This window comes from Crocodylus siamensis, chromosome 4 (assembly GCF_052110815.1).
Source record: "Crocodylus siamensis isolate JL-2025a chromosome 4, ASM5211081v1, whole genome shotgun sequence".
NCBI classification, from domain to species: Eukaryota; Metazoa; Chordata; order Crocodylia; family Crocodylidae; genus Crocodylus; species Crocodylus siamensis.
In genome coordinates, this window is record NC_143398.1 from 75,830,833 (window position 1) to 75,844,700 (window position 13,868).

Here is a 13,868-nt window from a genome sequence, read left to right on the forward strand (position 1 = left end):
TCATAGGAATTGTCTTACTGTCTCATAAAATAGTTTGATAGCACTGTTGTTGCATAGCTGATGGATTACTCAAACAACCTGCTCCGTTTTGCAAGATGAAATATTTTCAGCATGATCTAACTTTGTACAGTTACTGGCATAGTAGATCATAGTTTTATGACACCAGTCATGGGGAGCGCAAACCAACATTTTCCGTATTCAGGGAAACTCTTTGTTTTGTTTTTTGTATCTGCCCTTGGCTTGATATTTATGTTTGCATTCGTTAGAAACAAGAGATTCTGTTTTATGGCTTAGGTCATGTTGTTCAAAGAAAATCACTTTGAATTCGATGAAAATGAATGGTACAGAGGCCAGAAAGTTCATAATGCATAAATACAGAACTTGGTAGTTTTTGGCAAGCTAAAAGGTCTCCTAGAGCTTTGGGTATATTGAGATGTGCAAGGGAAACCTGCAGGTATGGAGGCATCCCTAAAAGCCCCAGGTTTATGTGCAGAGGGCCAGAACCTATGTGACATTCCCTAAACCTCACTTCTGATGTGGCAGGGTGATTTCTTCTTTTCTACTTGTACATGGTCCCAGGCACTAAAAAGGTGTGCAGTGGAAATTTGTAACATACAGCTGGCACCTTATCAGCATTTCACGACACAGAGAAATTCCCATGCATTTACAGGTGGATGATGCCATGCACAGGGATTCTTCTCCACTTCTGATCATTTCCCTTTGCAGCACCACCCTTCCTGACTTTTGCAAATAGCCTATGCCATGGAGTTCTTGTAGAAATACCTTTGTGGGGTCAAAGGGAGGGGAATGATACTATATTCCTTGTTATATCCCTCTTGTGACAGTTTTGCCTTGAAGGGGCGTGGATTTCTTTATCCCTTTCATTCTCTCAGTGGGAAACATTGGAAGGGAAGATGTACTGATATATATGTGATGAATATGTAAAAATATTGGTAGAAAAGTTTTATATTACTTAAAAATGAAATAATGGGACAGAATACCTTTTTCCCTTTGCCTAGGAACTTGGGCCTTAACCAAACTGGCAAGCATGAATTTCCATTAGAAGGTTAGGGTATTCAGTCTTGTTTTTGAAGATTATGCTAAAATGATGGGCTATCCAGACTCACCTTCCAGCTAGCACACTTAACTGCTGCCATAGCATCAGGACACAGATGGATGGGAAAGATGACCCTGACCTCCATAAGACCCACATTCCTGTGCAAGGATAGAAGCATGATAATCAGGAAATGATGGTTGTTAGTTACAGAAAATGCATTATTGTGAAAACCAGGAGAAAAGTGCTTATGAGAGGAAGTGATTGGATTATGGGGGAATGAGAGAATAAGACTAGGTCATTTCTACTGAGTAAATTGCTATGATTTATAAGAGAAAGGGTATAGTGATATCTCGCTCCATTACTGACTAGACTCATTTAACAAACAATCCTAAATCAGGATATGACAGTTTCCACTGAGACAAAGTCTTTTTAAAAGATGTTTATTGTGATACCAAGAGTTTTCAGATAGCATACTTCCAGTTTTAAGTCTCCTTTCCAATTATATAGATGATTTTCAAAAAACATTCCTACATTTTTAATACTGTCTAATCATTTTCTTATTATGACGGGGGGAAAAGGTAGATAATGATGCTTAGCTATATTTTATGTACATGACTTCATTACAGTGTAACAGAGGACAAATTTCCAAACAGAAACCTAAAAGTTTTCACAAATAGCCTGTATGGAATGCTGCATTTCTAAAGTTAGAACATTGTTATAAGGTTATACAGTAAGGTTAGATTGCACTAAAATCAGTTTTAGGTCCCAAAATCCTTATCTTGCATATAAATGTAAATTACTTGCTTGACTAAATGAAAAGATAAAATATATTCTATTTCTTTTTTGTTTTGCAAATGGAGTAATAAAAAAATCATTGGCTGGTAGTTTGGAGTTCTAGGGCAAAATCCTATTTCACTTTCTGTGCCCAAATGTCAGTTTCCTAGCTATGTGACTGCTGTTTTTGGCTCTTGCACACATTTTGTCATCCTATTCCATTGCAATATTGCATTGCAATATGGACAAGTAAGCATCCACAGAACTACTGACTATGTACAGTAGGATGTACTGGCTAGACAGGTATGTGGCTCTGCCTACACATGCCAAAACTGTGGCCCAATCTAAAATCAGCAGGAGGAAGCAGCAGCTCCTCTATGTTTTTGCTCGATAGCCAAATGGTTATGGCACCTAATTATATTCTATGCCCCTCTTCCAGAGGGGTTTGAACATATATTGCTTTCTCACTTCTGAGCACAGTGCTGTAACCATCAGGCCACAGGCTATACTTTATGCAGTGCCCCCTTCATTTTCCATATGGAAATTATTTGTGCCAGGTAAGTATACTTCTTTGAACAGCATAACTAATTCATGGTATAGGTCTGGAACCTTTTTTGCTATTTTCAAATGGTAAAAGAATAGCATCTGGTGACTGAAAATAATGTATTATGTGTTGTGAACCAATTCAGCACTGATTTGTATATGCATCACTTTTTTCACAGCTCCAGATGGTCCTCCAGAAAATGTAACTGTAGTGGCTGTATCTCCTCACAGTATTAATATCAGCTGGAATGAACCTGACATCATTACTGGACCAACAAGCTACCTCATAAACATTACCTCAGTAAGACAGTTCAAATATTTATTTTTTGGCCAATAATGATAGAGATTTCTGATAGTATCTAAAATTATTCTTATAAAGATGTTTTTTATAGAAACTGCAGGATAAATGAAAGCCAGACCCAACAAAATACACGCTTCCATTTAGACTAGGCTCTGGGCATAAGAAGTGAACACAGTTTGAGAAAATTATGATTTTCATATTTGAAAGCAAACTAAGTCTTTGATATTGAAGTATGCATGTTTGCAGGAAACCTTGTAGCTCCTTATTCAAATCAGCTTTGTTAAACAAAAAGATATAACTTTAAGATCGATACAAAAATGTGTAGTACTATAGAGTTTATGAAACTATGCATAAAAGTCAGCAGTTATATTACCTCCTTGAATGATCTTTCTGTGAAAGATTAAATGACTAGCTTAAGAGCTCACAGATGTGCTGTTGGTAGGAGTGATCCTCTTTCTGTAGCCAGGTCATCCTGTACTGTGACACTGTTTGTCCCATTATTGCCCTGGCCAGTGGCCTTCTGGTTCAGAGTCATGGAAAAGTAGGGCTAGATGGGACCTCTAGAGGCCATCAAGTCCACTACCCTGCCCTAGGCAGGACCATCCCTATCCAGATCATCCCTTACAAAATCTGTGTCACCTGTTACTAAAACTACACAATCAACCCTGTCACACAACCACCAGGCACAGCATCCTAAGCTGCCACAGGCAAAGCAAGACAGCTGCTGTCAGTGTCCTGCTGCTGCAAGGATGATTAAAACACACTTGATAGATCCAAGGAAGTACAGAGAAAGGCAAATATCCCCACAGTCCATCCCAGTCTGATCATGGGGTAATATTCCTTCCTAACCCCAAATGTGGTGATAGGTCTGACCCTGAGTGGAGGGGCAAGACCCTCTAACCAGGAACCCTCTGGGTTTTAATTCCAGCAGGAGCATTGGCACACTCCAGTCAAAATCCCCAGCCCTGGCTGCAGCCACATGTTCCTAAGGAAGTGGGGAAAAATCCTGACATGGAGCAATAGGAAGGGGAAAAAACCCTAATGCTGACCTCAGGTGGCAACTATCTAATCCTAGAAGCATGGGAAAAACCCAACACATAGCATAGGCATAGCTACTCTTAGTTCATCCCTGACAAATGGTTATCCAACTTCGTGGACACCTCTGGTGATGGCAATTCCACAACTTCCCTAGGCAGTCTGTTCAACTGCTTCACTGTTCTAATAGTGAAGAAGATTTTCCTGATATTCAAACCTACTTTGCTGCAACTTCAAGCCATTGGTCTGCATCCTGCTCTAGTCATGTGGGACTTTGTCAAAAGCCTTTCTGAAGTCCAGATACACTGTATCTCCAGCATTCCCTATCACCAGCATTCCCTTTATCCATCCAACTCATTATCTTGTCAAAGAGAGAGATCAAGTTTGTTTGAAACAATTCATTTTAGTCAATGCGTGCTGGCTGCTTGTGATCAACTTTTCCTTCTCCAGATGCTGGCAAATAGAGTTTCTTTTAATATGATCCAGTAACTTCCTGTGTATTGAAGTGAGGCTAACCAGTTTATATTTCCCTAGGTCCTCCTTTTGCCTTTTTTAAAGAAGGCAATTATGTTGTCCCCTTTCCAATTCTCAGGTAGCTGTTGTCTCCCACAAGTTTAAAAATATTATTGCCAAGGTCCAAGATCTCTTCTGCTTATTCCTTCAGTACCCTGGGATGAAGTTCACCAGTCCCTGCTGATTTTAAATTCATTTAGGGCCATGAAAAGCGCTCTCATCCCTCAGCTTGACCCCTTCCTTATCCAAGTAATTCTTATCTAATGTCTGCTTGCAGCTTGAAATGTTTTGTGAAGACAAAGTGGATTTGAGGAGCTCCATCTTCTTTTCTTCTGTTAATAGTTTGCCCTAGCTGTTTAGAACTGTACCCACATCTTTTTTGATCAATGTATGTATAGAACCTTCTCTTGTCTTTAACTTTCCTTGCCAAGTGAAGCTCATCTTTTACCATTGCCTTCCTGATTTTGTCCCTACAAGTTCTTGCTGTTTCCTAATATTTCTTTGGTGACCTGCCCGTCTCTCCATTGCCTGTATACTTTCCTTTTGTATTTGAAACACCCTAGAAGCTCCTTGTGGAGCCACATGGGTCTCTTGTCTTTCCTCTTGTGACTCCATTGTGTCAAAACAGCTTCTCTGTGCCCTTTAGAAGCTTCCGGCCCTCCTGGGCACCTTTATCCTTCAGTCTATCCTTCCATAGCACCATACCTACTATCTTCTTGAGTTGGTTGAAATGCACCTTTTTGAAATCCAGTGTTTTAGTTCTGCCAGCCTCATGCTTTTCCTGTCCTAAGATCATGATCACAACTTCACATCCTCACCTGGTTCTTCCTTATTGGTCAAAGCAGGATCCAAGACATATTGCTGCCCTAGTTGTATCTTCAGACTTTCTGGAACAGCCCTCAAGCAGCAGTAACAACAATAGCAATAATGATGATAATAACAATAGCAACTAATTTTTTTTGTCAGATGGAGACTAAGTATGGTTATCTCATGGATAATGTTACACCTTGAAGGCTTTATCTATTATGGTGTAATCCTCCTCACTTAATGCTTTGGGGAAACAAAGAACTTGGCCTCAAAGTCAAACCACATTTTCCCTCCAGTTATCTTCTTTAAAAAAATGTTACCAAACCCCCAGCCTTGACAAGATATCAGACCAGAAGAAGCTTGCCAGGAAATGCTCATTTATTTCCAGCATATTCAGGAATCAAACAGAACCTCCTATTTCCATGAAACCTGCAAAGAATGCTCTTGATGGTTACCAAATAGTCTATATTATTTTGATGCTGTTTTGAAATTATCTTTATATTAATAAAGCCATCACCTGAGCAGAGAGACTTGAATTGAACTACAGTTTTGATTTTATTTACACTCCACAGCTGGTATATTTGCCTTCTGTTTGAGCATTGCTATCCTTTGTTACACAAAAATCAGGGTCCCCAAATCAGTTGAAAAAGTATGATTGGTTTGCCTTGTTTCACAATAAAATCTTGAGATGGCAATGCTGATCTCAGCTGTTCCTACCATTTTAGTTCTACCTACCAGCACACCGCACTATAGAGGTAGTATGCCGTTCCTATTACAGCAACACTCCGTAAGAGGATGGATTTAAAACAGTAGTGGAAGTGTTAAAGGGAAATTGAAATCATGGGTATCATTATGAAAGACTAGAGAAGAGGGGCCACCCAGTTTATTGATCGCTCTAATTTTAATAAAGGAAAAGATGTATTTATTTCTATAAATCTGCTGTAACTTATGGTAAATGTCATAACATTTCATCAGTCAAAACTTTTCTTCCATCTTTTTGCAAAGCTATTATCAATCCCAGTCAAAAATCATGTTTGCATGAAACATTTCATAGTTCTATGTACACATTTTATCTCCCTTCCTTTTGAGTTTCCGGTTCCTAAATGTTTAGCAGGATTTATTCACATCTTTGATAATAATACAGTTATAAATATCCAAGCAATATTGTTCATGATAATGGGAATGGCACCAGTGCAGTTAAGCGATCTCGCTGTGGTTCCAGAGGTATGTGTGTGGACTTCACTCCAGATTTCTGCCCAAGTCTGTCTCCAATCAGCTTAGTTATACATTATCATTTGAATTGGGGAGGCAAAGGCAGAGCTTACATGATGCTAAGCACATCATTCCCTTATGAGCCATTTGTTATATAAACTAGTGCATCTTAACCAGCAATAGGTTAGAACACTAGGTAGCTAGACTCGTGTGGGTCTTTGACTTTTGTGATTATATATAATGAAATATCCTAATGCACTTCTCAAATGTGTTGATAAGCATTCAGCATGGGTTTAAAATATTGTTTTAATAATCAACCAGTCTCCAAAAATTTATATAAGGAAATGTTCAGTTCTGGAATATGTTTCAAGTGTCTAGAGTTAACTGTGGAGATTGCTTCTTAATCGAGTCCTCTGTTATCAATGATCAGATTCTACAGGTGTCAGCTGTGCAGCAAACAGCCTTAAGTAGACTCTCTCACCTATTTAAAGTCCAGTTAAACTGTCATAACCTGTCTCTAATAAAAGTTCAGATGTAAGTTTTGGTGGACCTTTGGGAAAATTGTACATGAAGTCTCCAAATATCATGAATGTTCTATAATTTACAATAAGCATACATTTTACCATTTCAGTTCTTAGTTCACCCTCTTTAAGGATTTGTAATATCTGTTCACAGGCTTCATTAAATTCAGAGCTGCTCTCTTGTCATTTCCTAATTTTTAATAACCTTACCATATCCTTACCATCCACTTAAGGAAATTCAAAGTTTCTTTTGTCAGTTGTCAATTTCAGGAACACTAAATCAGAAAATTATTCTGCCACCACTACCCTGTTGAATAATATTTTACTGTCGCACTTCACTTTCATGAGAATAATTTATGCAATATATCAGACTGTAAATCTTTTTGGGGGAAAATAAATATAAATAAGTTTAGTTTTACAGTTTTCAACATTGTAGTCTACTTCAATTGTAAATATTTAAATGTCATATTTTTGATAGTGAGATACAAAAAAGTACCTCATCTTTTGATAGTCATCCTGGGAAATGAATGTCTGGTTAGTGCATCAGAAACTTTAGTTAAGGTTAACTCTCAGTGGGGATAGAGGCACATCTGTCAAAGTAGAAGTGCGCTTGAATGATTCTAATGCTTTAGCAGCTGCATTTAATACAGATTATACCCAGTGGGAAAACTACTGTATAGCTACCTAATCTTCTTTTCAAATTACACGTTGAAGAAATAATTATGAAAACATTATTTGTAAAATATTAGAATGGTGGGAATAAACATAAAGAGGGGATTATATAAAATGGTGTTTGATCATTTGCTGGAAATCTTCCTTTTCCTCTTATCTACTGTTTTATATAGACTCCAGTATTAGAACAGACTCACCAGGCAACTATTCCACTTCACCCTCCAAACCCCCTAATCTGGGTTTACCCCCTTCTCTTTGAGGTTCCCCTTTGCCTCCCCTGATCCCTGGGGTATTACTTACTTGTGGCTGTCCATTCTGTTCTTTCTAGGGGAGTGAGCAGGGCAGTGTTAACCTGCCTCCCTGGCCACCAAAGCTGCTGGGCTGCTGCTCTTCTGGCCAAGAGAATGGCAGACAGGGAGGCACTTTAATCCTTCCCTGCCTGCTTCCCTGGGACAGACAGCACAGGCAGCCACAAATAAGCAGGTGGTGAAGCAGGTGGCAATGAGCAATGGATCTGGGGTGCTGGGAAGGGTGAGGGGGTTAGTAAACCCAATCCAGGCCAGTGGAGGGGGGTGGGGGGAGTGTTTATACTGAGGTGTAGTTTAGAGTAGCAACACCTTTGTGTAACAGGAGCAGGGTAGGACAGATAAGAGAGAATTCTGCCCTAGAGTGGCATAACTTTAAGTCAATAACAAGTGCTTAAAACCAGCTTCAGGTGTTAGTGTGTGGACAATCCAGGGTTAAGAGCTCCAGGAGCGCTCAAAAGGCCCATGCAACAAGGCCCTAAGAGAGATTTATCTAATCCATTCTTAAACCATTCCAGTGATGGAGGGTCCTTAGCTTTCCTTGGTAACAAGTTCTAGTGCTTTCTAATGTCTAAAATACCTTGATGTTATAACCTGGATGAATGTTGAGAACAATGTATCTCCCCCCTTTCTATAATGACCATATCTATATTTGAATATTCTGCTTGCATCCTTCCTCACTCTTCTCCTTTCTAGACCAAACAAATGCAGTGCTTTCAATTTTTCTGTGTAAACTATGTTTTCTGTGTTAGTCGTTTGCAATTGAGAGACCAATCTCTCTTTTTCTTCATCACCTGCAGTCTGTGAGACAACAGTTTATAGTAAAGATCTGGATATTAGGCCCTAAGTACATAATTTTGCACTTTGTACTATTAAAGTTCATACCCTTTTTATTAGTCCAGTCCATGAAATTTTCTAATTCTTCTTTTATGATAATCCAATCCTTCCTCCTCTTGGAAGTATTTTCCAGTTATTTATCATCTGTGAATCTTATAAACATAGATCTAGTTCCTGTACCAAGGTCTCTATGAAAATATTAAATGGAATGGGTATACCTTGCTGTTTGAGCCAAAAGAGCCCCTACCTAGCCATGTAAATTTGGGTTTTAGAAATTATGTACAATTTGCAATTCAGCATTGCCTATGCTTAGCCTAGTGTGTACCTCCTAGGCCAAGGCTTAAACTGTTTTCCCAAGGAGAAGAAGACACAAGTTTTACATCTCCTTCAGGCAAGGGGAGTTTGAACATGAGTGGATCCAGGATCACAGTGCAGAGGGTGAGGACACAAGCACCCCTTCAGCTGTGTGACACATGCACAGTAAGGTTAGCTCTGTACACAGCCAGACCCTCTTTGCCATGATACTAGATGCCAGTGACCTCTCTGTTCATTGGCATGCAAATACATGCTCCAGTTGCAGCTCTACCTGGCCATGAGCTCTGAGCTCACCAGCTGGTCAGCGCAGGCCCTGGCCAGAGACCCTGCTTTCACATAGCTCTGGATCCTGGAGGTGAGCATTGCTGCCGTTCACCCTCCCTTTCTCCAGAACCCTGGCTCCACGTGAATTTGGCACCATGGGAAAAAGGACGACAAGCAGTGGTGGCATTCAGCCCCTGCCTTCATGCAGCTTCAAAGCCCAGGAAGTAAGCACCATTGCTTGTTGCTTCAGATGCTTATTTATCCAAATAGATCCATAGACCTTAGCACTTGCTTGGGAAGCAAGATCCAAATAGTATTTGTACTACTGACTTGAAGTAATTTCATTTCTACATTTAAATCCTTCAGCTATTGCATCCTATCAGCCGCCTTTAATTCATTTCTCGAATGATTTTGCCCTTCTGAAATCCAAAACCCTAGTTACAGACTTATTCTTAATGATCCTACAGTTTATTAGAGTGCTAGTGTGGCTGTATATAGGTAGAATTAGTCATTCTCATTATCTTCTCTTTTTTCTGAATACGCTTCAGAGAAAAATGAGCTAAGAATCTGCACAGGAGAATGTTTCTGTGCCTTTATTTTTTAGCAGTTAAAACAATATTTGTTGGTTGTATTACAGTGGTGACTAGCTACAACTAAGTTGATCCCACTGTGCCAGGGGTTTTCTGTTTGAAGATGTATGCTAAAAACAGTAGTGTATTTATTATTTTATAACTCCACTATGCAGCAATTCAGTTTTGATAACTGGGATTCTTGCATACCTGTGTACATGGGTTTGTGTATAGCAAAAGAAAATGTTAAAAGTCCTCCTCAGCATACAGAACCAGGCATGCCAGTTTCTGTAGTCAACTGCACACACCTGAGTGCTGTGGTTAACATCATGTATGGGTACCTTAAATTTTACATTCTTGACCATGTTACCATTTCCTGATGAGCTGACTGGAAGCAGACAGCCTTTGTTATAGGTTTGGAATAAGGCTTGAACTCACACTTTTGAAGCACTAGCACAACTACTTAATTACCCTGCTACCGCACTCTCATTTTCTATCATATATAAATATATATTAAACATAATATTCTGTTCATGTAACATCCTCTTTCTTGTAGTGTTGTGTTTATTTATTTTACAGGTAGATAGTGACAATTACAAAGCTGTATTTCTTAAGACAAATGATGAGGATAGAGCCCTGGAAATTTCAGATTTAAAAGCATTTACAAAATATTCTGTGGTAATCATCGCCTTTACAGGAGATGTAAATGCTGCATATCTTGAGGGCAAAGCTAGCACACCAGTAATTGTCTCCACTTTTGAAGCAGGTAAGTGTTTTTGTTGTTTAACTTAATGTAACTTTACAGTTCCTTTTTTCCATTATATCTGTTCAGTAAATAAAATATAAATGTTAGGTGCTAGATGTTTTCAATGCAGCTTTAGATTTTGCTTTCACATTAAATGCTTTTATGTTTTTTCTTCTATTTAAATTATTCTTGTAGCCAGAAAAGTGATAATAAATAAATAATAACACTTAGCCTTTATAGCCCATACATCTTAAAGTGCTTTACACTTTAAATATAGGTATCATAATACCTTTTTTACAGCTGGAGGCACTGAGACAAAGAGTTCAGTGTTTTCAGTGGCAGAGTTGGGAATGAAACGCAGCTCTCCTGATTCCAGGCTGAATATCAGTCCAGTCAGCAATTACATGCAGGAATCAAAAGGCTTAAGGCTTTATCCTTTTATATGATAGTGCAGCTAAATGAAAAAATATAATAGCTTGAGAATATTAGTTCACTTATGACAAAGTGCTGCTGATAAATTTTTAATCACCTCTCTGCTGGTTTTGAATTATTTTGTTAAGCTGTTCTTTAAAAAAAAACCTAACTAAATTGACTATATATAATTTTGCTGCATGACATGACACATTTTCTAATTATCAACTGGTTTAGAACTTTAGTCTTTTAACTATAGCTTTAACTATAGTTTCAGGTCTGGATATAGGGCTGGCTTCCTGTCAGTGAACTGTGTATGAAAATGTAGCGTCCGTACTCTTAGATGTGTCAACTGACCTTGGTACCACTAACCAGTGAAAACAAGTTTATACCAGGAAGGTCACTTGTCTGCTGTTCGATGATTTCTTATGTGGGCTAAAGACAATTATAATTGTTTCTGCGGCTCATCTCACCTGGCTTTTCTATATGTGGTACAGCCATTTATTTTAGACAGAGACCCTGGTAAAATGATCCTGGGATTTGGTACTTTGAGGATAGACTACCAGACTCATTGTTTCAACAGAGGGCTATGCCTGTATCATAGGGGAAGATAATGTTTTATACTGTGCCCTGAGATGTGCACTGGCCTGCAATAAGTTTGTGGCTAGAATACAAAGCACATGTTTGACCTATAAAATAGGTTTGGGTATTGGCTATTGGAAAGGATAGAGGATACTGTTGTGCTCAGAAGAGGCTCTTGATAGAACAGCCCCCTGTTTGCCACTAGCTGAGGGTTTTCAGGATGGAGCTCTAAAAGCTCTGAAAGTTGGGGATGATAAAATAAGGGTTTTTTTGTTTTTTACATTCAGATCATTCTTCAAGACTAACTTGCTACTTGGGCCTTACAGGAAAAGATGAGTTTAGAGATGTAAGGTTGTCGCTTATGAAGTGTTATTACAATATATTTCTAATGATTAGGTTTGCTCTTTGTGACATTAAATACCCATACAGCAACAGACTTTGGCACCAAACAGGTTTTTTATTAAAAATATTTATCATTACATGGTATTTATATGTGCATAAACCCCAAGTATTTAGATAGTTATTTCTAATAAAAACTAATTAAATAGCAATAATGTTATGATGATATCTAAAAATATAATCTGTGGCTTTCCAGGATTTAAATCCATACATAATTATAATACATTGTAATTCAAATTGATTAATAAGATATTTTAATAAGATATTTATTTTAGTGCCTAAAGACCCACCAAACAACATAACATTTCAGAAGATACCAAATGAAGTAACAAAATTCCAAGTGACATTTGTGCCACCCTCTGAACCTAATGGAAATATTCAAGTATATCAAGCTATGGTTTACAATGAAGAAGACCCTTCTGTTGTCCAGATTCACAATCTAAGTGTCATTGACAAAACAAATAAATCAATCACTGCTATGATAGAAGGGCTAAAAGGAGGCTATACATATAACATAAGTGTAAGTAGTAATGCAGTTTTCTGTCTTTGGTGTCAGAGAGAGACTTGTCTGAATGAAGAATGCTGGCCTTGGCTAACAGTGTGATTTTTGTTACCTGATTGTACGTCATTACCTTATTTGTAACCAGAGGCTCAAGTGGATGGGTGAGAAGTAATTGGAACTAAGGGTGCTTGAGACATGTCTTACTACCTTCGTGGCAATCCCAGTTCTGCCGCTGAGAAACCAGGCCCACCCATTAGTTTTTACTGTATGCATATCACTTGCAGAAACCTGTTGTGTGGTTGCTTTTTGGCACTTGTCAGGATACTCTCAGAATCTCTATCTCTACCTCTGTCTCTCTAATTTGAACACCACTCCAACAGCAACCGTACAAGATTGTTTTCAGCAAATGGTGAATGTAGAGTGGGAAAGAATGTGCAGGGTTTGTGGTCTCAGGATTGCTGCTGAGACAGTATAGACATGACCTTATAACTCTACTGGTGTCACCTGTCCTGGTCTAGGTTTTAGATCACCAGGTCATATTTTGACACATCACCCACAACTATAAACTTGTGCCTGGCTTTTGACCCTTGAGTTAATTTGTATTGTTAATTGGTTTCAAATTCAGAGTCCAGTTCTAGAAACAGAATTCATGGGGTGATTCTTTACTCCTGCATATAGTCCCATTGAAGCAAACAAATTAGAACTGGAGAGGAAGAAAAGCAAGAGTAAAACTACTGCTGGAAATAACCCTTTAATTACAGCACTTCAGAGCAGACTTAATTAATGAAGTCTGCTGGACCGCGCTAATTAGCACACTTCCAGCAGCCTCTGCATTTCATGTATCGGCATCTCTACACTTCAAAATGGCAATGGGGGTGCTTTAACTAAAGCTCGTTGAATGAGCTTTAATTAAAGTGTCCCCATCATCATTTTGAAGTGTGGGCACACTGATGCATGAGATGCTTGCTTTAATTAGAGTAGCTGTCAGAGCCGCTCTAATTAAAGTCCCCCTCCCTCCCCAATGCCCCTTGGAGCACATGTAAAGATTCTCTAGGATTTTAGACAATAGTGGAATAAATACCAACAAAGTATGAATGACACAAGAAAAGGAATTGAAATTGGTTTTTGATTTCCTCTACAATCCAAGAAGTTTAGAGGTGAACAGAGTGGGCCAAATTCTTCTCAGTTGAATGATTGTAAATCCAAAGAACTTTGGGCGTCACTAAGAGTAGACTTTGGTCTACTGTTATATATTTTGTTTTTTAAAGGAGAATTAGAGGTAATACCATATACTATTACTTTACAACTGTTTACAGTTTATATACACACACAAATATTTTCATCATAATTCTATCCTAGAGGTAACATCTTTAAGACAAGAGTGAAGGATGTAAGACAGCTACATGAGGGAAACTAAGAGGCTTAGGGAACAGGTTGCAAAGAGCATGTTCTAGGGAAGGAAAGGAAATAGGGCTGGAGACATTAGGTAGAACGAAGGATCCTA

General features: G+C 38.5%; 1 protein-coding gene across 1 annotated transcript in view; it reads left to right on the plus strand.

Moving 5' to 3' along the window:
* Window positions 1-13,868, plus strand: part of PTPRQ (protein tyrosine phosphatase receptor type Q) — a 217,980-nt gene that overhangs the window by 148,889 nt on the left and 55,223 nt on the right. The window contains exons 44-46 of the mRNA XM_090042600.1: window positions 2,554-2,675; window positions 10,305-10,491; window positions 12,138-12,382. Of these exons, the coding sequence (XP_089898726.1) occupies window positions 2,554-2,675; window positions 10,305-10,491; window positions 12,138-12,382 (554 nt within the window). The remainder of the gene's footprint in view (window positions 1-2,553; window positions 2,676-10,304; window positions 10,492-12,137; window positions 12,383-13,868) is intronic.